General features: G+C 40.9%; 1 protein-coding gene across 3 annotated transcripts in view; it reads left to right on the top strand.

Annotated features, from left to right (window-relative positions):
* The window catches only part of DGKB (diacylglycerol kinase beta), a 1,765,597-nt gene that overhangs the window by 819,541 nt on the left and 920,110 nt on the right, over positions 1-25,946 (top strand). For all 3 annotated transcript variants that reach the window (XM_086941963.1, XM_086941961.1, XM_086941962.1), the window contains one exon: positions 2,916-3,076. In XM_086941963.1, the coding sequence (XP_086798089.1) occupies positions 2,916-3,076 (161 nt within the window). The remainder of the gene's footprint in view (positions 1-2,915; positions 3,077-25,946) is intronic.

Raw genomic sequence — 25,946 nt, 5'->3', positions numbered from 1 at the left:
AGGAGTGAAGGTATATAATCATGCAGACGACATGCAGCTGATCTTCCCGCTTGACGATACAAATGACTCCTAGGGCTTATTTCAACAGACTATGCTTTTCATCAAGGAGAGGATGACTCATAATTTTCTCATGTAAAACTCTGATAAAACAGAGATAATTATCTCCAACAACAGAATAGAACAGTGGATACCAGCACACTGGCCTGCTCCATTTGGGTACCCCCCCCCCATACCCAAAAATTCAGTGAAAAGTCTGGGAATTAAAATAAACGCTAATCTCTCCATGCAGGAACTGATTAGCCTGGTTTCAGCCACTTGAATATATCAATCGAGGACTTTCAAGAGGCAAGCATAGCTATTCTGCTTGCACTAATAATGTCCTGGTTGGATTATGCCAATTCCATTTATCTAGGACTTCCTGCCAACCAAACTCTTAGGTTACAGCTCATCCAAATTCAAGTGACTAGGCTGGTCTTTCAGCAACCGAGACACTGCCACACTAAACCATTGATGAAGCAGCTCTATTGGCTTCCAGTGATACAGCGGTCTATGTTCAAGACCAGTTGTATGATCTTTAACGCACTTCATGAAACAGGCCCCAAGTTCATATCCACTAAGATCTTAAGATACTTGCCTATATACGGAATCTTAGACCAGCTACACTGAACAAGTTGACTACCCCAAGATTTAAACGAAAGAGAATGGGTGGCTCACGCTTCTTGGTATTTGGCCCCACACTTTGGAATTCCTTTCCAATTGAAATAAGACTAACCTCAGAATATACCAGCTTTAGGAAAAAAAATAAAACATGGTTATGCCCCCAAGCTTATTGTTAGAGCCTGGAAGACAGCTCCCCTCTCCCCATAGCGCCATGAGACTGTTGGTATACGAGCCCTTTACAAATTCCATAAACATGAACATAAACATGCTTCTGGTTGAAGTGGAACAAACCTCATTGTGTAGCAGATTAGTGACATGAATTTCAGTCAAATGGGTGGTATGGCCTTATGTGTTTCTGTGTGGAGGGTGTTCATGTGAATCTGTTTAGAAAGGTGCTTTAGGGTGGAGTATGTTCATACACTAGTGCTAGACATCAGCTAGACCGCAGATGCGTCCAGTCCTTACCGGTGGGGGGATCCCGCCCTCACCCATTTTACAATAAGAAGAGTGTCTGTCAGGTAGAGCAAAGGTCAGTCTGACAGATACTCTTCTTCTGAAAAAACAGAAATTCTAACCCTAGGCCAAGAATTTTGTTTCTCACCCAAATGTTGGTGGCCAGCCAATACCACCCCTCCTCCAAACACAGTAAACATGGTTAGGAATCTGGGAATTAAATTTGACACTACTCTATCATTTAAACAGCAATCGTTGGCTGTTGCTGGAACTTGTTTCCACATTATAAAAACTGTAAAGAGATTCTTTGACCTGATTCCCTTTTCAGCAAGGCAAACAGTAGCCATAGCCCTTATTACATCGAGGCTAGACTACTGTAATAGCCTCTATGCAGGGAACAACAAGTCAGCCTTGCAGAGGCTCCAGCATGCTGCAGCACGATTAGTACTGAGGGGGCCAAGGAAGTCATCTGCATCAGTGGCTTTAAACACACTTCATTGGCTGCCAATTCACAAATGCATTCTCTTTAAGGTCCTCCTTATCACTTTTAGGGCTTTCCACTCCAGGGGCCTACAATATCTTCACTCATGTTTTAAGCGATACGTTCCCCCCAAACTTTAAGATCATCAAAGGACAATCTGCTAAAAATACCTGCCTTCAGACTGGCAATTAAGGGAGGAAAGTCACTTACTGTGTTGGGCTCAAAGGCATGGAACAAATTTCCACCACATCTTCGCCATATTACCTCCAAGTCCCTTTTCGGAAAAGCCCTAAAAATTTGGATCTCCACCACATCTGACCCTTTTTGCAAAACCCTGATCTAACGGTCCTTCTCCGACTATTAGCAGCTAACCAGGTTTTCCGAATTTCCATCTCTGGTCTCCGTTTCAGCGCCATGATGCTCCTTGGAGGGATAGTTGCGCTATACAAATGTAACATTACATTACATTACATATTCAGTTCATGAAGATGGGTTCTGAATTTGTACTAGATATGCAGGCACCTGGCTGCCGCAGCTGAACATTGCTAGGCTGAAGATGTCACAATCCGGTAGGTGTGACCTCCTCAGCCTGGCAAACGTGCCTCAAGGCCCTCCCCCTTATGATGAGGGGATGCATTGTTGATTACCTTGGACCTGGGTACCAGTTTCTAGCCCTGAAGTGCCCAGGGCTGAGAGATTATCACTGACACCTCATTACAGCATTGGGTAGGGTCAGCAACTGTCACTGACCTATCCCACTCTGTGACAAGGTATGGACTGCCATGCTGCCTACTCTCATTGTCTGACATAAGGCCAGTCAATGAGAGGAAGCGGTAGTCTCACACATCCTAGGAACTCCTAGTATTCCCTTTCAAGAGTGCAGCAGAAAGTTTTGTCTCTTTTAATGTTAGGTGTATGAGTGCTTGTGTGTGTGTGTGTATATGAATATTTGTGAGTGATTGTTGTGAATTGGTGTGTGTGTGTGAATGCATGGGTGTGAGTGAGAGTGTACGTGTGGCCTGCCCATCCCCATCTCTGCTTTAATTACCATCCACGACTGTGAGACAGTAAGGTTTCTCTAAGTGGATGCACAAAGGCCAGTATTCTGCGTAGTTTGCATTTGCTTCTGCAGACTTCTATTGTGTATTCACTTTATATGGAGGACTCCAACGCCTTTATGAGCTGCTTCTGTGTTATAGTGTGCAGAAATGTATAAAATACCAATGAAAATATAATGTGTAAATTATTAACATTTAGACATGGAGCTGAAGAAGGAATAAAACAAGCACTCACATTTACTCACTTTATCCATTGTTCTTAGGTTATGAAGGAGAAAACCTTTTAAAATTCCTGAAGGATATAGAAAACAGCACAGTGATCATGCTCGACAGATGGAAAATTGATGTGATACCTAATAATAAAGAAGAGAAGGGAGACCCAGTGCCTTATTGCATCATCAACAATTATTTTTCTATTGGAGTGGTAAGATTTTCATTTTTTATGTAGTGCAATGATTTTAATTATCTTCATATCTTGTTGTGGTAAATAAGATAGCAATGTGTTACTCGTAAAAAAAAATATATCTATAACTGTCATGCCCTAACACAGATGATGTGTTTGCACAAACTGCTGTATCAATAACACAATATAAAGTCATCCTGGTGTGGTAAGTATTAGGGGTTAAAATATTACTGTTGGAATAGTATGTGAACTTTGTTCACACCTATAATTTACTCCTAATCTTAGGAGTCACATTACTACTTTTAGTTATTTATCAAATCTGAGACTAAACTTACCTAAAAATATGGATGTACATGTCTCCACCCCTGAAAAAGTGGATAACATCAGGTTTACTGGTGTAAGTTACTACTTCTGTTAGTTAGTCCAGCATCACTCATGGCCAACCACTGGTAAGGTAACACCCTCTATACAAAATCAGGGAGGCGGGGTTTTAAAATAAAACCCATAAGCAATAATATTAAATTAAATTATATCATTTAAATGGTTAGAATTGTTGAAAATATGATTCAGTGTTGAAAAATGTCTAAAAAGAATACACTTTTAATATTTAATTATGAAAAATTGTAATATCCTTTTTTGAATTTATACATCGATTTTGATGACATTATAAATAAATGACTCCTCATATATTCTAGTCATCACTTATGATAAGTCTTAATTCTTAAGAAAACCAAACTGCTGTATCAATAACACAATATAAAGTCATCCTGGTGTGGTAAGTATTAGGAGTTAAATTATTACCGTTGGAATAGTATATGAACTTTGTTCACACCTATAATTTACTCCTAATCTTTGGAGTCACATTACTACTTTTGGTTATTTATCAAATCTGAGAGTAAACTTACCTAACAATATAGATGTACATGTCTCCACCCCCTGAGAAAGTGGGTGAAGTCAGGTTTACTGGTGTAAGTTACTACTGCTGTTAGTAAGTTCAGCATCACTCATGGCCAACCAATGGTAAGGTAACACCCTCCATAGAAAACCAGGGAGGCGGGGTTTTAAAATAAAACTCGGAAGCAATAATATCAAATTAAATGAATGAATTTAAATGGTTAGAATTGTTGACAATATGATTGTGTTAAAAAATGTCTAAAAATAATACACTTTTATAATTTAATTATGAAGTATTGTAATATCCTTTTTTTAATCTACACATTGATTTTGATTACATTATAAATAAATCCCCCCCCATTTATTCTATACATCACTTATAATAAATCTTAATTCTTAAATGTAATCTAATTTAACATATTTAAATTAATTAAAGATTTAATTCAAAACTTAGTTAATAGTGCTGCAACATATATTTATTTTCTTCTACATTTAAAATTATATAGATTTAATTTACATTAGAATTTAACATTAAGATTTTTTCACTAATTGATTTTAACGTTTAAAAAACTTTTTTAATTACCCACAAATTTTACATAAAGGTAGATCTCCACCCTGACTATGGAGTCTCCTTATGGTAAAGTATGGGGAAAGGTGGATAAGTTAACTACAAGTGTATTTAACTAAAAAAGGTGTTAATAACACGGTTAACACATATTTTATAGTTTGGTATAGTAATAAGATCCTACATTATGTTAAAAAAAACTCAGGAATTCACTTTAAGAAATAAATGTTAAAATTATGTTATAGATAGGTATGGTAATAAGATTATAGATTACGTAAAAAAAGAACTAGAAATGCACTGAAAAAAGGTTTAACTGACCTTGTAATTAGATGTTGAAATATCACAAAAAACAATGAAATTAGCCAGTTATAGTTTACGGAGCTATCTATAACTTGTGCCCCAACATGCACTGCTTGTTATTGTCACATTTCACATCCCTGATGACATGTTAAATGATGTGACTGATGACATCATTGATGACAACTCAAATGACATCATCCAGTCATTCTTAAATTATCCTATAGAGTTTGTGGGCTTAAAGAAATTCGAAAACCTACATCTATGACCATTTTTTTTAATAGATATAACTTTGACCATGTACAGGACACATGGCACATATTTCAAGTCATTCAAGTTTGATCACTGTTATCTTCTTTTTACCAGTTTTCAGCAAGCTAACAAATTAAATGTCTCCATAGACTTTACTTAGTAACAACTGTTATAAACATTGAACCGCATGCAAAATGAGTTTGTAGTCTACTTACCCATGGGTCACCCACGTAAAGGCTTTGTGTATCCCCAATTTTTAATCAAGATGTTGAAGAGTGAATGCATAAATAAATGAATATTTGCCACTGAAAAGACTGCTTCTGCCAGGCCCTTTGGATAACCCAACTTAGGGGGTCATTACGATTGCGGTTTTTCCGCATCCTCGGGGCCGGCGGAAGCCACCGCCGGCCCCGAGGATGCGGAAAAACCGCAGCGGACTGACCAAAGACCCACCGCCACATTAGGATGGCTGGTGAGTCCTGGTTTCCGTCCACAGCTTTTCCGCCGCGGTCAGATTACAACCGCGGCGGAAAAGCTCTAATATGGTGACAGTGTCTTCCAGACACCGTCCACCATATTAGGATGGCCAGTGAGTTATGCTTTTCCGCGGCGGGTTTTCCGCCGTGGAAAAGCATACGGAACTTCACTGCGGGGGCCCGTTGCGGGCCCCCTAGGTGAAGGGGGGGTGGGGGGTGCACATGGGGGGTACCTATGGTACCCCCCTGCATTTGCATGCAGAAAGCGGCAGGCACCGCGCGGTGCCTGCCTCTTTCTGCATGCAAATGCAATGCGTGCATTTTTAACATTGCCGCGGGTGCAGCTTGAAGCTATTATATAACAAACGTAGCTACTGTAATGTCTTTTCAGGAGTGGTATTTAATATGAGTATAGCGCCCCCCACAAACAGAAGAATCTCCCGGTGCCTCATTATGAGGTGTTATTAGACTGCCTTGAAGTAAGCAAACATAAGACCTGCAGACTGTATGGCGACCCTGCCAGTGGGTGCACAATCCAGTATTCCTGTAATCTGATGAAGTGATAAAGTGACAGAAGGAAAAGGGGCAACTTTCTCCTGAAACTAACATGTCAAGGGAACGGCGTTTATCCTGTGTGCAAATTTTGTGTGTCTTTAGTCTACAGTGAAATATAAGGATATTTGAGAGATTAATGTAATGGACACTTGGTTTAACACTGAGGGGCAGATTTACAAGCCACTTGCGCCACTTTTGCGTCACATTCAACATGGGAAAAGTGATGCAAACGTGGTGCAAGGGGCTTGTAAATCTGCCTCTGAATATTTTTTTGATCTGAGATCAGAATGCAAAAACAAGTCTGCTTTACTGTCTCTTCAATAGAAAGCTTTCTTTTTGCAAATATAGTATTCTTATAGAGAACTTGATATATTGTTGAGAGAACGGTCTCTCACAGGCAACACACCGGTGATGTGTGCCTAGAAGCAGGGCCCATAATCAGAGACAGATTCACTGGCGATATGTTTGGCTGGGGTAACAGGCTGGCTGTGTCACAGTGTGCATGTGTATGTGGCAAAGGGGCTGGCACTAGCAGCATGGTGCCGGTGGCACTTGGGGTCTGTTGGAAGTGGATGACAGTGAGAGTGCCAGGAAGAGGACCATGAGGGGTTGGAGCAGTGGAAGGGTGGGTGGTCACTGTTGAACCTTCAGGCGCTTTCACTTTGATCACCCTGAAATAGCAGAGGCAGGACAGAATTTATTTGTCGATGGGGGCTGTAACAGCTGCAGTCAGACAAACTGAACCATTCCCCTCCCATCTGCAAATGGCCGTGTGCTAGACAGACAGCTCATCAAGCAATATCTAACACAGAAAATGAGCTTAATGAAATGAGCTTGGACAGACATCTGGAGATGTCTGTAGTCTGACAATAAAGAGACTGACCACTGTGATGTGGGTGGGCTGCGAAGTAAGCGCAAATGGTCAACTCTCTCATTGTTTGTGAGGTCTTTGGCTCACATTTGGTAGCTTGGGTGGAGCAGCATGAAAATCCCAAGAGAAAATGTTGGACTTGTTATTGTTAGGGATATTCTTTTTCGCCTTCTAGTGACACCCTTTTACATATTTCTCCATATATCTTTTTCCACATTTCATTTGATGTATTTAGAGCGTATAATCTAAACTCAACATATCCAAAAACATTATTGCTGGTATGCTATTTTTTCCTCATATATTTCTAAGATACAATCAGGCACGTGCACTAGTTGTGTATGTTGCAAATTGGTATATGACTTCATTTCCCTTTGTCATTATCCATTTTAATTGCCCTTTGGCTGCATAGGAACACCCTGGGTGAGCTGGGGGACCGCAGAGAGGGTTGCCCCCCCACCCACCATGCACCGCGGGGACTGCAGTGGCCTGCGTTACACCCTTGTCATTGTCATGTTTGCACATCAAATGCAGAACTACTGACTTCACCAATGCGTGTTTTAACGTTGTTACATTATTGTTACAAGGGAAAGGTGAAACTGCGGCATCATTTATAAGAGGATCAGCCTTGAAGTGGCGTGTCGGTGTTTTAAATGTAATAACTCCAGCCAGAAGCAGAGTTGCTTGTCTAGATTTCTCAATGAAGCATGCTTATGTTTTTTTATTATTACTTACCCATCGTCAGCAAAAATCCTGAGAATGTTAGTATTGCCTACAACGTGTGACAACACAACTCCTGAACTAAGCTGTAGCAACAGAAAAAAACTATGACATTGTTGAAAAGGACACTGATAAATGAGAATGTAAAACTGGTGTCATAATTAATCTAACACATTTCTATAAGTAAATGCAGTTAAATCAGCTGTGTCACGGGTAATTAAATAACTTACGAGCCGTGTGCAGTGTTTGCATTTTATAGAGGCGCGGGCGGGTATCTGAAACAGGCAAAGAGACACTGCAGAAAAAATCTAGTATGAATTATCACTCACACTGAAAAATCCTCCACCAGACGACGATGCTACCTAATCTCAATGAAATAGAAACCAGGCTTACGGTCTCTAATCATTTAAACCTATATATATATATATATATATATATATATATATATATATATATATATATATATATATATATATATATATATATATATATATATATATATATATATATATATATATATATATATATATATTCGCAAAAATGAAAACTGATTATTTTGTAAATACATTATATTTGATTGTGGAAAACGTTAAAAATTAACTATAAATAATGTTTTCCAAACTTACTTCTATATACATAAGCACTGTGCTCAGATTGTTTAAAAGTGTGTCCTTTATATCTTTTTTTCATCCAGCACAATTGTGGTTGAAACTTATATATTTCTTCTATATATGGACTTAAGCACTATGCTTTAATTTGTTCTGATGTACAGATGCTTTTCATGATACATAAATAGACAAGCGACATTGAATCCATGAAATTTATGCTATGCCAATCGATGTTGTTATGCTTTTAATCCTGTTTCTACGGGTGATAGAGCTTTCTACACACTATTTATTGTTACACCTACTTTGGGCGCGTCATGTGACCAAGCTCCTCCAACGGAGCGAAACGCGTCGAGGAGAGCATTTGCTCTGCACCTTTTCAATTACATTTTCCACTGCCTTGACTTGATGGTGTGATGGCGTCTTATTTCTGAGCCCATTGATCTAACTGAGAAGAGGTCTGCGCCTGCTAAATCGCCGCTTCGTAAGCGGTCAGGAGTGCTGGTATATATATATATATATATATATATATATATATATATATATATATATATATATATATATATATATATATATATATATATATATATATATATATATATATATATATATATATATATATATATATATATATATATTCACTGAAAAAACCATAGGTTATAGACCATATATAGTTAGGAATTCGCATTTACAAAACCTTATTTTACTCACACAAAACCATTGAAATTCCATATATAGTTAGTTGCACTAACTATATATCGCGCACCCGCAATCCACTGCTGATGATGTCACATATTACATCATTCATGACATGGTCAGTGACATCACTGATGACATCACTGATGACATCTCAAATGACATCACTGATGACATCACTGATGACAACATCCAGTGACTGTATGTTTCTGTAAAGTTAAAATATGTCTTACATATTGAAGAATGAGTGGATGTATAAGTGTCTGGATGAAGGATTTAGTAGGTGCATGACTGACTGTATGAGTGAGTGATTAAATGTGTCTCACTGAGTGCATGGGTTAGTGACTAAACTGTCTTAATTTGTGCATCATTTCAAGGTTTTGTAAATGCTAATTCCTAACTATATATGGTCTATAACCTATGGTTTTTTCAGTGAATTTTCAAGGTTTTGTAAATGCTAATTCCTAACTATATATGGTCTATAACCTATGGTTTTGTCATTGGGCTATACTTGGGGTACATCTGGGTGATATTTGGGCTACATTTAGGCTCTTTTGTCTCTGGTGGCCATCTTGGGAGACTGTATGTCAGAATGTTTTAATGAAATTGAAGAGGGTTTGAGAAGTCACTCAAAATGTGCCCTAATTTTTCTTTCTGCAGCACTAATCATAATTCATATGGCAAAATATACCCCCTCATTTTGTTCCTTTTTAAATTAAATGTTTTAAGAGTTACCACTTTATTCCAATCAAGATGGCTTCAGGTGTGCCACACCTTTGTAATAAGTAGGACTGTTAGCGCTCTAGTTGTTCTTTAGAACACTCTGGGACATTCTGTCATTGGGCTATACTTGGGCTACATCTGGGTGATATTTGGGCTACATTTGGGCTCTTTTGTCTCTGGTGGCCATTTTGGGAGACTGCATGTCAGAATTTTTTAATGAAATAGAAGAGGATTTGAAAAGTCACTCAAAATGTGCCCTAATTTTTCTTTCTGCAGCACTAATAATACCTTCTATTGCATAATATACCCCCTCATTTTGTTCCTTTTTAAATTAAATGTTTTAAGAGTTACCACTTTATTCCCATCACGATGGCTCCAGGTGTGCTATACCTTTGTAATAAGTAGGACTGTTAGCGCTCTAGTTGTTCTTTAGAACACTCTGGGACATTCTGTCATTGGGCTATACTTGGGCTACATCTGGGTGATATTTGGGCTACATTTGGGCTCTTTTGTCTCTGGTGGCCATTTTGGGAGACTGCATGTCAGAATGTTTTAATGAAATAGAAAAGGATTTGAGAAGTCACTCAAAATGTGCCCTAATTTTTCATTCTGCAGCACTAATCATACTTTCTATGGCAAAATATACCCCCTCATGTTGTTTCTTTTTAAATTAAATGTTTTAAGAGTTACCACTTTATTCCAATCAAATGGCTTCAGGTGTGCCGTACCTTTGTAATAAGTAGGACTGTTAGCGCTCTAGTTGTTCTTTAGAACACTCTGGGACATTCTGTCATTGGGCTATACTTGGGCTACATCTGGGTGATATTTGGGCTACATTTGGGCTCTTTTGTCTCTGGTGGCCATTTTGGGAGACTGCATGTCAGAATGTTTTAATGAAATAGAAAAGGATTTGAGAAGTCACTCAAAATGTGCCCTAATTTTTCATTCTGCAGCACTAATCATACTTTCTATGGCAAAATATACCCCCTCATGTTGTTTCTTTTTAAATTAAATGTTTTAAGAGTTACCACTTTATTCCAATCAAGATGGCTTCAGGTGTGCCATACCTTTGTAATAAGTAGGACTGTTAGCGCTCTAGTTGTTCTTTAGAACACTCTAGGAGGCTGCAGTAGAACACAAAGGAATCAACTGACAGTCTCTGTCCTTGTTGGATGTACATGTTTTACTGAGAATGTCAGACTTCATTTTCACATGACTGAGAAAGATAATGTGAATTTACAGAAAATATGCTTTCAGTTTAGCTTATAGATCCCCTTCCAAACCACTGTGGGAAAATCATGAGATATTAGTTTTCTTTCAAACAATATTCATGATATCACAGCAGAAGGTTTTTTCACATGGTAAAATCACCTTAGAACCCACCACAATTCCTAAAACGAGTATGGTACCATCAACAAATGATTTATAATGTAACTAAAGTCCTAAAACCCTCTATTAACTACAATGCTTTTAATGAGGTGCTATCATGTATATTGGTCCCAAGATGGCTGCCAACACTTCTTGGATGAAGTGCTGACAGCCAATCAGATCAGATGTGTGGTTAGGCTCCGCCCAGATATATATCTTTTTTTGAACCTAAATTACTCAAAATCCACTGGAGCACATATATTGAGACCTAGCAAAGGCACATCGGGCTAACAGTCCCTACAATTTTGCCAAGTTTAGTGCAAATCCATTCAGCCGTTCGAGCTAAAAGTGAGGCCAACCGCCCTATGGAAATTAACATGGGAAAAAGGCGTTTTGGGACCCCCCTTTTTTCTCGGCCCCCCCTTAATGAAACCCCCCCATATTGTCAGGGGCTGCTCAGAAACAAAATGTTCCATTTTCCTGAAAATTTCAGCCAATTCCGTCCACAAACGCCAAAGTTATTAGACATAGAATTTTCAAAAATCCCATAGAGAAAAAATCCTAACTATATATACCTACTGGCGACCGCCAGTAGGTAATATGTATATATATATATATATATATATATATATATATATCCAACAAAAGAGTTCCTTGCTCTGGAGACGCCACTCAAATGAACAAGCAGGACCCCCTCGGTGGCAAACAGAGTCCTTTATTTATAGCAAAACCGGCATTTCGTTCTCAGGTTTTTTCAAAGAAAGCCCTACGCGTTTCGGTGCTCCTGCACCTTGGTCACGGGCTCGCACTTTATTGTCCGGCAAATTTTACGAGGGCATCAAGTCACCTGATGTTAATACGCCATCTCTTGCCTCCTGATAGGCTGGCTCCAGTGCTGTCAATCCCACAGTATGCTGGGACTTGAAGTGTTCCCTCGTAAGTTGATAATGTCCCGTAGGTTTTTGTGCCGGCAATAAACCTTTTGTGCAATTTTTACTTCCCTCCAGTGGGTCTTTGAGAAGGATTCCAGTTAATTTCAACGCTGACACTTGTTATTCCGCTATGCAGAGATTCCAGTATCTCGCAGCGGCCCATCGTACATTTTGATGGCGGTGCATCTCTCCGGCCTAGGAATGGCCGTATTATATCCAACAAAAGAGTTCCTTGCTCTGGAGACGCCACTCAAATGAACAAGCAGGACCCCCTCGGTGGCAAACAGAGTCCTTTATTTATAGCAAAACCGGCATTTCGTTCTCAGGTTTTTTCAAAGAAAGCCCTACGCGTTTCGGTGCTCCTGCACCTTGGTCACGGGCTCGCACTTTATTGTCCGGCAAATTTTACGAGGGCATCAAGTCACCTGATGTTAATACGCCATCTCTTGCCTCCTGATAGGCTGGCTCCAGTGCTGTCAATCCCACAGTATGCTGGGACTTGAAGTGTTCCCTCGTAAGTTGATAATGTCCCGTAGGTTTTTGTGCCGGCAATAAACCTTTTGTACTGGAATCTCTGCATAGCGGAATAACAAGTGTCAGCGTTGAAATTAACTGGAATCCTTCTCAAAGACCCACTGGAGGGAAGTAAAAATTGCACAAAAGGTTTATTGCCGGCACAAAAACCTACGGGACATTATCAACTTACGAGGGAACACTTCAAGTCCCAGCATACTGTGGGATTGACAGCACTGGAGCCAGCCTATCAGGAGGCAAGAGATGGCGTATTAACATCAGGTGACTTGATGCCCTCGTAAAATTTGCCGGACAATAAAGTGCGAGCCCGTGACCAAGGTGCAGGAGCACCGAAACGCGTAGGGCTTTCTTTGAAAAAACCTGAGAACGAAATGCCGGTTTTGCTATAAATAAAGGACTCTGTTTGCCACCGAGGGGGTCCTGCTTGTTCATTTGAGTGGCGTCTCCAGAGCAAGGAACTCTTTTGTTGGATATATATATATATATACAAGTCCACAAAACGTAGCAAAACTACGTAAATGCACTCTCCTCGAAAGATCAGGAATCAAGAAATCCTTAGTAGAGTGCGCTTTTCCAAAAGTTCTTGTTTATTTAGAGTGCAGCATCGTGACAATTCATGGAAACAAAAAACCCAACGCGTTTCAGCGAGGAAACTCGCCTTGATCACGGGTAGTTTACACATCCAATGAACAACATTTAAATAAAGTTTCACCTGGTGAGTGCAACATAAACAAAGGACTCAAAGCTTGTAAATGCGGTGGCCATCTTAGAATGGAGTACACCCATTAGTCACACAGTTCAAAGAAATAAATGTATATATGATTCAGAGGCACCAAATATGCAAAATGTATGGCCTAAATGAGCCAATATTGTCACATATATGTCTTAGAGACAGCTTTAAACTTATCTGCACTTTTCTTAATTCAGTCAACATAATAGCTGTAAATCAACATGTTCTCATAATTCAAATCCACATTATAAGAAAAAATGAAGCAATGTTGTCATTATAAAATAATTGATCACGTGTAAACCCCCAGTGAGGTTGTGCATTTAACCTAATCGGAATTGCTAGTCGACCAATCATGCATAATAGGTCTCTGTTTGACTATCAGTGGCTTCAGTGAATAGTTATGCTGTCCAATTTCACAGTTGACTTAGCAGAAAGGTGCAGAATATATACAGTGCCTTGCATACTACATATGGAATCCCAAGTGAGTTAATACGTTTAAGGCAGTCATTCGTGTCAATCCAAGTCGAAAACGGCTTAGATGGATGTCTCTCACTGTGCATCATACCCAGTCAGTACCTATAAAAGAGACACAAAGGAAAGGAGAAGGTGCAAGTCAGAATCTATATCATCTATATCATGCAATCGCAGAGACTAATAGTTTAAGCTAAGAGTTTTAAACTAAGTGAGTGACGGTGATGAAACAAAATTACATTTACATAAAATGATTAAAAACAGCAGAAGGCACTAACAAAACTAAGGGCTAAAACACAAATGCGCTAATATTCATATACTAAGGCAAAGAGATAGGTAGTCAGTACCAGTTAACATTACTCAACAGTCCCCTAGATGCCATTTCATTTCCTCCTCCGAATTTAAACCTCTAGGAATCAGGGTGTCGAGCTCAATGATATACCTATTCTCCATTTGCCTTAATTTGCGGATCTTGTCTCCACCTCTCTTCATGGCAGGGAGCTTGTCAATAACGAAGAACTTGAGCAAATTTCTATTGCTCTTGTGTTGTTCCTCGAAATGACGTGCGATGGGTGAGGTTTGATCCTTGTTCTCAATGGATCTCATGTGTTCAAGAACACGTTTCTTAGCAGGGAACATTGTGCTCCCTACATATTTTCTGGCACATGGGCATGACAGAACATACACACAGTATTCAGATAGGCATGTTAGGTGTTTGTTAATCGGTTTCTCAACCGCCTCTACAGGAAAAAAGACTTTTTTGATGTTTTGACTGTACCTGCAGGCCTTACATTTCATGCAGGTAAAGAAGCCCTTAATGTCACTAGATTTGTTTGTGATCATGCTTACCTCATTTTTGCTCAGTTTATCCTTCAGGGAATGAGCTTTCCTGTATGTCATGCTGGGATTCTCACCTAGGACTTCAAGCAGAGTGGGTTCAGTTCTCAATACATTCCAATGGCGTTTGAAGGTCTTAAATACTTGCCATGACTTGGAATGGTAGGTGGAAATATGCCTGACTACTTCTGTTGTTTTGGTAGTTCTAAGACATGTATTGGACATGAGCAGGGATTGGTGGCTGATAACACTGGCCTTCTTGAAAGCAGCATCTATGATTGAGGACTGATATCCCCTTTCAACAAAACGCTTCCTCATGTTCATGCTTTCACTCATTAAATCCTCATCCGTGCTACAATTCCTCCGAGCCCGGAGGAATTCTCCAAATGGAATGCTCTTGATCAAGGTTTTGGGATGGCCACTGTCTGCGTGTAACAGCGTGTTACCAGCAGTTTCCTTCCGGTATAAAGAGGTCTTAAGTTTACCGTTCAGAACCTTAACCTGTAGATCCAGAAAAACCATTTTCTGGGTGTCCATGTGACCCTCTAGTCTGACATTAAGATCATTATCATTCAGGTCCGCTACAAACCTTTCAGCTTCACTCTGTGTACCATCCCAAATGATGAAAAGATCATCAATGTAACGTAGCCACATTTTCACATGGCCACGGTACATTAGATGAGTCCTCTCGACTTGCTGCTCCCAGTCCGCCATAAAAAGATTAGCAAAACTGGGAGCAAAACAAGTTCCCCTGTCGTTGTCTAAAATAGACATCGTTGAAGACGAAAAAGTTGTGTTCCAGACAAAATCTGATCATTTGGATTATCATCTCAGAATGATTCAGATAAGAAATAGACCTGGTGCACAAGAATTTCCAACATGCTCCAATACCATCCTCATGTCTAATAGACGTGTACAAACTGCACACGTCTAATGAGACAAGAAGATAGCCATCCTGCCAATCAAAGTTGGTGATTTTATTAATAAAATCCCTACTATCTTTCAAGTACGAAGGTACATTCTCAACAAAAGGTCTCAGAAAGTAGTCAATGTATCTTGACGTGTTCTCTAATAGGGAACCAATCGAAGACACTATTGGCCTGCCAGGGGGATTTTTTGAGTCTTTGTGCAGCTTAGGCAGCGATCAATTATTTTATAATGACAACATTGCTTCATTTTTTCTTATAATGTGGATTTGAATTATGAGAACATGTTGATTTACAGCTATTATGTTGACTGAATTAAGAAAAGTGCAGATAAGTTTAAAGTTGTCTCTAAGACATATATGTGACAATATTGGCTCATTTAGGCCATACATTTTGCATATTTGGTGCCTCTGAATCATATATACATTTATTTCTTTGAACTGTGTGACTAATGGGTGTACTCCATTCTAAGATGGCCACCGCATTTACAAGCTTTGAGTCCTTTGTTTATGTTGCACTCACCAGGTGAAACTTTATTTAAATGTTGTTCATTGGATGTGTAAACTACCCGTGATCAAGGCGAGTTTCCTCGCTGAAACGCGTTGGGTTTTTTGTTTCCATGAATTGTCACGATGCTGCACTCTAAATAAACAAGAACTTTTGGAAAAGCGCACTCTGCTAAGGATTTCTTGATTCCTGATCTTTCGAGGAGAGTGCATTTACGTAGTTTTGCTACGTTTTGTGGACTTGTATACAACAAAGGGGGACCTTTGCCCCTTAATGCACCGCTGTCACGGTGTCCCGGCGTTACAAAGGAGGTGGATTTGAATATATATATATATATATATTCCCGATTACTTTTAATAGTGTAAATAATTAAGCAATCTATATTTCGAGTACAATATAATGTTACCGAATTAAGTACAATAAGCGCAACCATTTAGGTTGGTAGCACTCACAGAATATATCTAAAAAACATTCTCAATTCATTCAATGAAGAAGCAAGACGGGTATTGCCAAATGCAATAGGGAAGGTTTGTGGGGTGAGTTTGTGCTGAAGATGATGGTGTAAGGATATGAGCAATTGTGTGGGGATTTTTCTTTCTCTTGATAATGGTGATGATTGCAAGTTATGAGTTGATGATGCAAGAACAGAAGTTAATAGCCCATTATGTTACCTAGCTGCCGTGTTTGTGGTAGCATGTGAAATACACAGCTTCCTAGCTAGAGTTCATCAGTTACAAAGAAAGCACTATTTTACACTGTAAATAGTTCGAACATGTTTAAACATAAAATAATCGAACATAGACTTGGAAAATTATACACTACCACCGTAAATAAATTGAGATGTGCATGGTTTGTTAAGGGGGGACTGTGAATGAAATAGTGACGTAAATATATAATTTACTCTCTTAATTTCTATGCAGGTAAGTACTTAATCAATAATAACTCAAATCGGAAAGAAAGAACCAGAGTCCGTGGTGTTAGAGTTCTTAGGGGTTTTATTCCTCAAAAAGGAATGGTCAGGACCATAATATCATGTTCTTCCCACCGCAGGGGTGGAAGAAGGGATAGAGCGCTACATTTTATTGACAGTACATAGCTTATATACTTAATTCATGTCATAGGAAACAGTATAGTAGGCGTAACAGCTGAGAGAAGACAAGATAACAGTATGCACGTGTTACTAGTACGTAATCAGAAGGCGTGGACTAGGCGTGAACTGGAGGTGTGTGCTAGAAACGTCACAGATGGGTGTCACAAAGGGGTGGCACTAACAGAAATGTTGCAATGTCAGCAGAAATCGGAAGCTTGGATGCGCGCGCAGCTGCATGACGTGTGATAGACGTGAAACTGGAGGGGTGCAGGGGACTTGACATTTACACTGACGGAAAGAGACAGAAGTCTGGCATGTCAGATCAACTTGTACTTCTATCATATCTGATATCTGATGTTTAGGAACCATATTATCTGGACGGAAAGGTCTCTAGGGCAGAAGCTATTCTATACTAACTGTGGATGCGTGTATAAGCGCCTAAGTGTCTGCATGAGAAGCGTGGGGGCACGGGGCCTTCCATGGAAGCATGGTAACAGAAGCTATGAATTACTTGCACTGAGACAGGTCGGCCCTTTGGCTCTGCAGCTGGGGAGGATGTTTACTGAAGCTAGTAGGCAGGAATGCGTTTTCGAAGAGCGGAACAGATAACTCGAAGGTTATAGTCAGTCTTGGCAGAAAGCAGGCTGAGCTGAGCGCGAGGGGCCGCGCTGGAAGTAAGTCAGAGTTCACGGGTACAGAGGCAGCCTGGGCTGAGGCTGTCAGAGTCAGGAGCCAGAAAAGAGGCTCGATGGCAGAAATTCAGGGCCTACTTTGCCAGAGCAGGAAAACATGTAAAGTGCACTACAAAAAGACGTTGGCATAGCATACTTAGGAACGGGTTATTTAATCCATTCAGGGTGGATCTGAAAGAGGACAAGTTAACGTTGGACGCAAATGTATTTGCGTCTTCATAACTGACACAGGAGGGAAGTTACATGCACTTTAAGCTGGTACATGGAGTCGGTGGGGTACGCGCTAGGGAACACAACTTGACCATAAAATTTATATTTCCTCAATAGCACAACCACTGCTGAAAGAAATTGAGTTAATTGACATGAGACAAGAAGAAGAAGGCTCAGTGTATAATGATTACATTTATCACATTTTAGAGTATACAACTTGGAGTGTGATAACAGTTCCCTCTATGAAAAGGTGACTCTGACTCTTTCAAATGAATTTGCGATTGAGGAATTAGGGCCCTAGAGTAGTAAGCAGCTTTCAAAATCACAGGATTTGCAAAAGAAAAAGTGTGTTCTGCAATATATTGAATCGATTTTGAGAGTGGAGAAAAGGTCTTTATTACTCACAAAATGGGCCTTGTAACAGATTTTGAATCGCGGTTGGGGGGGAGGGTGAATGTTAGAAATGGGGGTCTCTAGTTGGCAGAGGTAGCTACTTTTGTCCAAATAGGAACCCTTGCTTCTAGTCAGGGTAAGGGGGATACACTTCTAAAATAACCTCTGCTCACCCCCTTGGTAGCTTGGCGCCAGGCTTATCTCAGAGGCCTGTGAACACATACAGTAATACAGTGAAAACTCTACAAATGAAAACCACACCAGTTTAGAAAAGTAAGTAATCTATAGCTAAACCAAACAAGACCCAAAATGACAATGATCCACAATACACTAACAAGATATGACTTTAAGATGGTAGAAATAGTTCAGTTCAAAGCAAGTCGCAGATGCAACACTTTTCACACAAAGTACTGTTGATGAGCCATGCAAACAAACAAAACGGCCCGCAGGGAAGGTGATGCAAACAAAGGAACAACAAGGGTTTGGCTAAAGCGCCGCACCACTATAATAATCAACAAAACAAAATGCCAATACTGCACAATAGTTTCTTAAATTCGACACAACAATAAATCAAACAATTGTCCTGTATAGACCTCTATTTCAGTCCTGAATGAATCTTCAAATCAAATTTGCTTTTAATGTTCATCTCATTTTACAAAATGTTGCTCTTTCTTTAAAGGATTTTTTACAGTGAAAAACTTCAAAACCTATTTACAAAGGGAGCCTCTATTATTAAATGCTAAAAGGAACTATTCACAAAGAATTTGTGAAGGAAGGTATTTATAGGAAAATTATTCATCGAAAAAACGAGAATCTCATTCATACTGTAAAAAAAGCCACTCTATAAACACTGCAATAATTCTGTGTCACAGTCATATTCATACCAAAAAACACTCACTCATACAACCAAAGATTAAAGAAAATTGAAGAAAGTACCTAACCTAGAACATTTTATTCTACTTTTTGTGGTGCGGTACTAAATGCTAACTATATTGTACAGGAATGGCTTAGTCAATAACATAGGCCATCTAACATCTTTGACACTTTTCACTTAAATTCAGAAGATGGAAAACCAGATTGGCCTAACAAAAACAGGAGGTCGGCGCGTTTCGAATCCCCCTTAATTGCGGGGATTCTCCTCAGGACCAAGAAGGAATGTTCTGTAAAACAAAAAATAACACCCATTCTCACTACCCAATCTAATGGACAACCTTCAACTTATGCACAGACATACAGCACTCACGCTTTACCTCTCAATGCTTGGCTGAATCAGTACAATCATGTTCTGTAAATATTAACAGAAATGTAAATGTACAGGAATTTATATAGCGCAAATCACCAATGGTTTCTAAGCGCTTGCTTAGGGAACCCGTCCTGGTATTCCGCTGTGAGATAACCCCAGCAGGGTATTCGCAAGGTGAAAGCCAGGCATCCCGCCGCGAGGGGCCATTGTGGAAATTAAGCAAGCTATTGCCCAGAGTCGCAGAGTGTGAACCCATGAATGGAGTAGGCACCGGAGCGAGAATTGTCGAGTCCATGGACATTTTAGGACTCAAGACCCACCGAGCCGGGAATTGAACCCTGGTCCCGGGCTGACCTCTGCTTCCAGGTCTGCCTGCTCTAACCAGTGAGCCACACTTCTCATTGGTCACATTTCGTGTCAATAGGACCTGCAAATGGCCTTTGTTTGGAGGACAAGAAAAATTGCTTACTTGATGCAAAATTAATTGCGCTTCAAAACCGGGGTAGTATCATTTTCTGTTTGATTCATTGTTGTGTCGAATTTAAGAAACCATTGTGCAGTATTGGCATTTTGTTTTGTTGATTAGGGAAGGTGATGTGGCGGTTCCTTACACTCTGGGAAGGTGATGTATTGGTTCCTTGTTCTGGGGGAGAAGATGCGTCGGTTCCTTGCTGTTGCACACGGGAGGTGATGCATCAGAAACATGTGCAGGTGCGTTAAGCTTCTCTGTGTTGCACTGATTTTCCGGCTCCCAGCAGAAAACAGTCTCTAAAGGTCCAAAACAATTGTAGGCACCTTTTTGCAGGGCAGAGCTATCAGCCAGGCAGTAAAGAGGAGCTTGTGTTCAAGTCTTTGTGTCCATGAGACTTCAGAACAGGAGACAAGCTCAGTTTCAAGCCCTTGGAGATCTTCTTTCAGAAGGGGACACAGCAAACAGCAAAGTCCTTTACTCCTTTTCTTGGCAGCAAGTGGCCACTGCAGGCCAACCCCAGACAATAAACAGCACTGGGGCAGTATTCCTCCTCAGCTTCTCTGGCTCCTCCCCTAGGCAAAGGTTCCTCTTGATTCCCAGAAATGATCTAAAGTTCTGGGCCCCAATATTTATACTACAAAATCCTTTGTTCTATGGTGGCAGAGAAGCCCTGTGCTTGGCCAATACCAGTTCTGTCCTCTCTGGTGGAGCTTCCTGGCAGGAGGTGGAGAATGCATTGTGGAAGGTGAGGTTCCGTGACAATTGTAAGTGGTGTTTTCGACTCGCACGAATATGGTCGAGTCTGGTATCTATGAACCGCAAATGACGAGTTTAGTAAGTATGCGCAGTTTCGCTGTGCTAACTTAAACCGTTCGTTTGTTATGTGGGTTTCTCATCTGTACCCACGGGTTCCATCTTAGATACGGCATCCATTTTGTCTCTTGCCCTCAAGTAGTCAGCGAACGGACGCTGTCCGCTTCGCGACCCTGGGACTACCAAGATATTTGCGGAAGACACATGTTCTTTGAAAGTGTCTTTATGACGAGGGGGTTGCTACTGTAAGGCAGATGGCGCCGCTCGAGGCTCATCTTGCCGCACGGACTTATTGTCTCAGCCGTGCATCTCATTAGGCACGTCCCTTTGATGCCTGTATCTCGTGCTTCCCGACACCTCCCCTTTTACACCCTTTCCGATCTCCCCACTGTCTCCGTCTTCCTCTGCACCTGTCTTCGTTCCTATTTCGATCTACTTTACTGCTGATTGGAATTTGCTAATGGTGGGAAGATGGGTTTTTACAGTTGGGAACCGCCAAATGTTTCCGCACTTATGTTCCGGACCTTGTGTGTTTCAAAGCGACCAAAGCGACCCCTCTGGGAGCTAAGTGTGGGAACCGGGTTGTAAACCTTTGTGTTTAATGTTATCCTATGGGTAAAAACTGTATATAAGGAGCGATCCACAGAACCAATTTGAAGCAGTCTCCCCGAACTACACTCGATGTACTTCCTGTGACTTCTGTGTTCCCTGCAGTAAATAAACCTTGACTCTTTGACGCCGAAGGAAGTGTCCCGTGTCTCTGTGACTTGTACGCCGGAGCAGGTTACCCACGAAGGTTTCAGGTGTTGTGCCCTGGCACCGCTGGGTCCAAAAGAACCCAGTCCTTCAGTTGGCGCCCAACGTGGGGCTGCATCAGTGGTACCGGTCCAAGCCCGACGATCGTGAGGAACTTCGTGTGAAATCTCCGAGGGAAGGTGCACCCCGCTTCATCGATCCTGTTGTCGAAATAAGTGGCCCGAAGACTTTTCCCGCGAAGATTCCCGCCTCCTGACGGCTGCGACGGACTGCTGCCCTGACTGTAGACCTGTTTTGGCGCCTGGCGTAGACCTTGGTATAGCGAGACGATTGACGGGCCTTCCTGAGGACGCCATTGATCTTTGAGTTAAGTATTTGTGGGTCGCTCCCAGAGTTCTTGGTTGTAAACACTTTAGCGAGTGTTTTTGTTGTAGACACTTTAGCGAGTGTCTTTGTTGTAAACACTTTAGCGAGTGTTTTTGTTGTACACGCTGTGTGAGTGTTTTTGTCGGTGACACTTTGCTAGCGTACTTTGTTGTTGTATTTGTTTGACGACTGCAGCCGCCAAAAACCGAGGGTTTTGTTCTTGCTGGGACTTGGTAAATCCCGTAACCCTTGAAGTTTGTGAAACTCGGCTAGTGTGCAAGATGCCTGGTCGCAGTACTTTGTTCAGTTGCTTTAGACCTTGTGGTGCGGATTCCCTGCTAGAGGACTCGTGTCCGATACCTCCGGTTGGAACTCCTACTTATGACTTATATAGCAAACATGGGCTAGGCCCGATTGCTTTTAACGATTATTGGATAAAATATACAAAGAAAGACGGCGATCTTCGTTGGCCACCTCACGGTAGCTTCGAAGCGTCGATCTTAGATAATTTGGAAATAAAGTTGTTCGAACGTAAATCTAGGCCGGCCATGTTTGATGCCTTTCGGTTGTGGCGCAAAGAAGCCCGACAGAAAGAGATCAGACAGAATAAACGTAGTGAGCGAGATAATGTTGCTACCATAGTGAAGAAAGCTGAGCAGTTTCAGCGTGATAAGGAGGATAAGGATAAGGAAGTGTTTGAGAGGCTACAGCGTATGTCCATAGATAAATGCTATCCTGCTCTGCCTACGGAGTCGGATAAGAAGGAAGAGGCAGTTGAGGATTCTTTAATGTCCTATCTTATGAAGTCGCCACCTCCGTACGTACAGGGTACCGCAGCTCCTGTGGTCCCTGCCGTACCTGTTCTTCCACCTGTTATTCCTCCACCAGTTCCTCAACCTGCACCCGCTCTTCCGACTGTTCCTGCTCCTTTGCCTGTTTCTATTCCTACTGCTCCTCCGCTTCCACATACTCCTGTTCCCGCTACTGCTCACGCTACTGCTCCTGTGTTGTTAACCCCTGTTGTTGCTAATGTTTCTACTCCTTCTCTTGTTAGTCCTGTGTCTTACTCTTCTCCCTCTACTCGTAACCGTAATTCTCCCATTGCGACAAACTTCTTTCAGTCGCTCGGACCTGTTTTTGGCTCTGCTGGTTCTGATGGTCCTCAGAGACGTAGCCAGCTTCCTGGTAATAGAGAACGTGTTGCGCTATATAATATGGCGATGGGTTGGATGGTAAACCCTATTAGAAATCTATGTTCCGGACCTTGTGTGTTTCAAAGCGACCAAAGCGACCCCTCTGGGAGCTAAGTGTGGGAACCGGGTTGTAAACCTTTGTGTTTAATGTTATCCTATGGGTAAAAACTGTATATAAGGAGCGATCCACAGAACCAATTTGAAGCAGTCTCCCCGAACTACACTCGATGTACTTCCTGTGACTTCTGTGTTCCCTGCAGTAAATAAACCTTGACTCTTTGACGCCGAAGGAAGTGTCCCGTGTCTCTGTGACTTGTACGCCGGAGCAGGTTACCCACGAAGGTTTCAGGTGTTGTGCCCTGGCACCGCTGGGTCCAAAAGAACCCAGTCCTTCAAAGGCAGACAAGGCCCATTCAAGTGAAAGGAAATCTCCTCCCCCTACTATAAATGCAGCACAATCAGTGCAGCAGCCCACTAGCAATATTTGATTTACAGACCCTGGGAACACACAGTACACTGTATTAGGGACTGAGTAGTAAATTAAATCTGCCAATCATGGAAACACCAATCCATAACAACAATTTACAAAGGGAGCACTTGCACTTTGGCACTGAACAGCAGTGGCAAAGTGCCCAAAAGCATCTAGACCAGCAAAACGGAGTTCAACACACAGAAAGAACACAGGAGGCAAAAGCAGAAAATGCAGGGGAGACCCACGCCAATGGTGCCAGGTCTAACAGTGTAACTATGCAAAACCTCAAAGAAAGTGGAAAATGATTTACTACCTTCCTCTTTGGAATCATGTTGGTGGACTTTGAGAATGCAGATGTTAGACCAGATGACCACGCTACGCTCCACCTGAGATCTACCCAAACAGTAAACAAAGACAGCACCTGCGCCTTTAAGGGACATGAGCTACTAAAAAAAGTTTATTGTTGGGGAATACGAATGGTTGTCTGCTATGACTTGCAGGTGACAATGACTGTATTTGTAGCCAAAAGTAGAGATTATCAAATAGCGATCTGCCTAATGGATATTCATTAAACAGGCCATTCTGTGACCCTTGTGAATGGTAAATTTGTGATAGTAGCTATTAGCACATAGGCACACCTTAAATTGCATCTCCCTTCCCAAACCAGTCATTGTGCATTTTGCACATCCCTGGCTTTCGAATGGGGAGATTATATAGGGCCACTAAGCCCAAAGGAGTTCATAATAACCAAGGAGTAAGAGGACACAATCGAGGACTGGATGTTATGCCTTCAGTGAAGACGTATATACTGGAGATTACCTGCTTACTTACCCTAGTTGTATATGGTCCTAATCAGTGCTTTATTTGTGAAAGAATGAGTGCTGCTGCCCTAATTTCTGCTCTGGTGGTGCTATAAAAATCAGTGCATTGAAAATGCCTCGTTTTCTCACCTTTGAGAACCCTTCTTTCTCCATTAATGCCATTATTTGTGTCTTTCTCCATCTCCATTTTTTCATTGTTGGTCAATTTTTGATGGGAAAAAATAAGAGTCAGTCCCCAAAATTGGCCACTGACAACCACTGGCTCAAATTAATCACTGGTCTTAATTTCTAGAGGCAATGCAATACATTGATCAGTAAAAACATATGGACCTCCACTAGTAAATCACATTTGTTGTGCTCCACCCTGTTTGTTAGCTTTTATAGATAATCCTTGCAAGCTGAAAATAATGGGCCTTCCAGGTAGACACTCAGACAACCCCTTTCTAATAGTTTTAAACTCCTTTCTATCCTATCATGGATATGTTCCATAATTTAAATATGGCTCCCTTTTCAATTTCGCTGAATGCCTTTTCTTTCACCACATGTATGAACTGTGGTTTCCTCTATTGAAGTGGCGGGAGATGAGATTGCTGTGAGGAGGTGTGTCAGGTATATCATGTGTTTCATTGGATATTGTGTTTGAAAATGGGTGTTTGTTTTGTTTGTTTGGGTTTAGTTTTTTGAGCAGCAAAGTATACTATTCAAGATATCTGAGGTATGGGTTTGCTCTTTCATGATGCTGCTAAATCCCTTCACTTGTGGCAGTAGATAGTAAACCCGTCATCCCTTTTCAACCCATAGATGTACCTTACCTTCCTTATAACGTAATATATGTTAATGGAAATAATAGAGTACATATGCCCTTGCTGCGTTCTAGTGGCACTATTGTCTTGTCCCAAGTATTGTACACCAGAGTTTGCATGTATTTTGAAAAGTGCATGGGTAGGCTGTGTTCGGTATGGGAAGAGTTTGGTTTCATGGAGCTCTTCTCCAGTGATGTTGTGGTCAGATTTGTATTGCACTTAGGCATATTTATCCAGTAGAAAATGTATGAGTTCTACTTTTAGAGTTTGGGCACACTGGTGGGATGTAGCCTAAAATGGAATAATCATGTAAGGGTGATAATGTGATGATGCCACGATTAACTCTGCAATGTTTATGCATACTGATGCTGCAGAAGTGTGTATTTGATGTATACCTTACGGAGCTCTTGGAGGTCCAAGCCTTTGGCTTTAGGAGCATTGTTGGTCAGGTCTGCTTTATCACAGAAATGCCCTGAAGGCATACTTACAAAGTGACTCACAGAAAGGGCTAGTGATCTCACAGCAAATCTATCAAAATAAACTTTTATTCACAACAAGGCCTCCCAAAGATATATGCCACTTTACCTATGCAATATAATATTTAGAATATC

Source organism: Lissotriton vulgaris, chromosome 10, assembly GCF_964263255.1.
Source record: "Lissotriton vulgaris chromosome 10, aLisVul1.2, whole genome shotgun sequence".
Classification (NCBI taxonomy): Eukaryota; Metazoa; Chordata; class Amphibia; order Caudata; family Salamandridae; genus Lissotriton; species Lissotriton vulgaris.
Note: the sequence above shows the minus strand (reverse complement) of the source record. Positions and strands in the feature narration are given on the sequence as shown.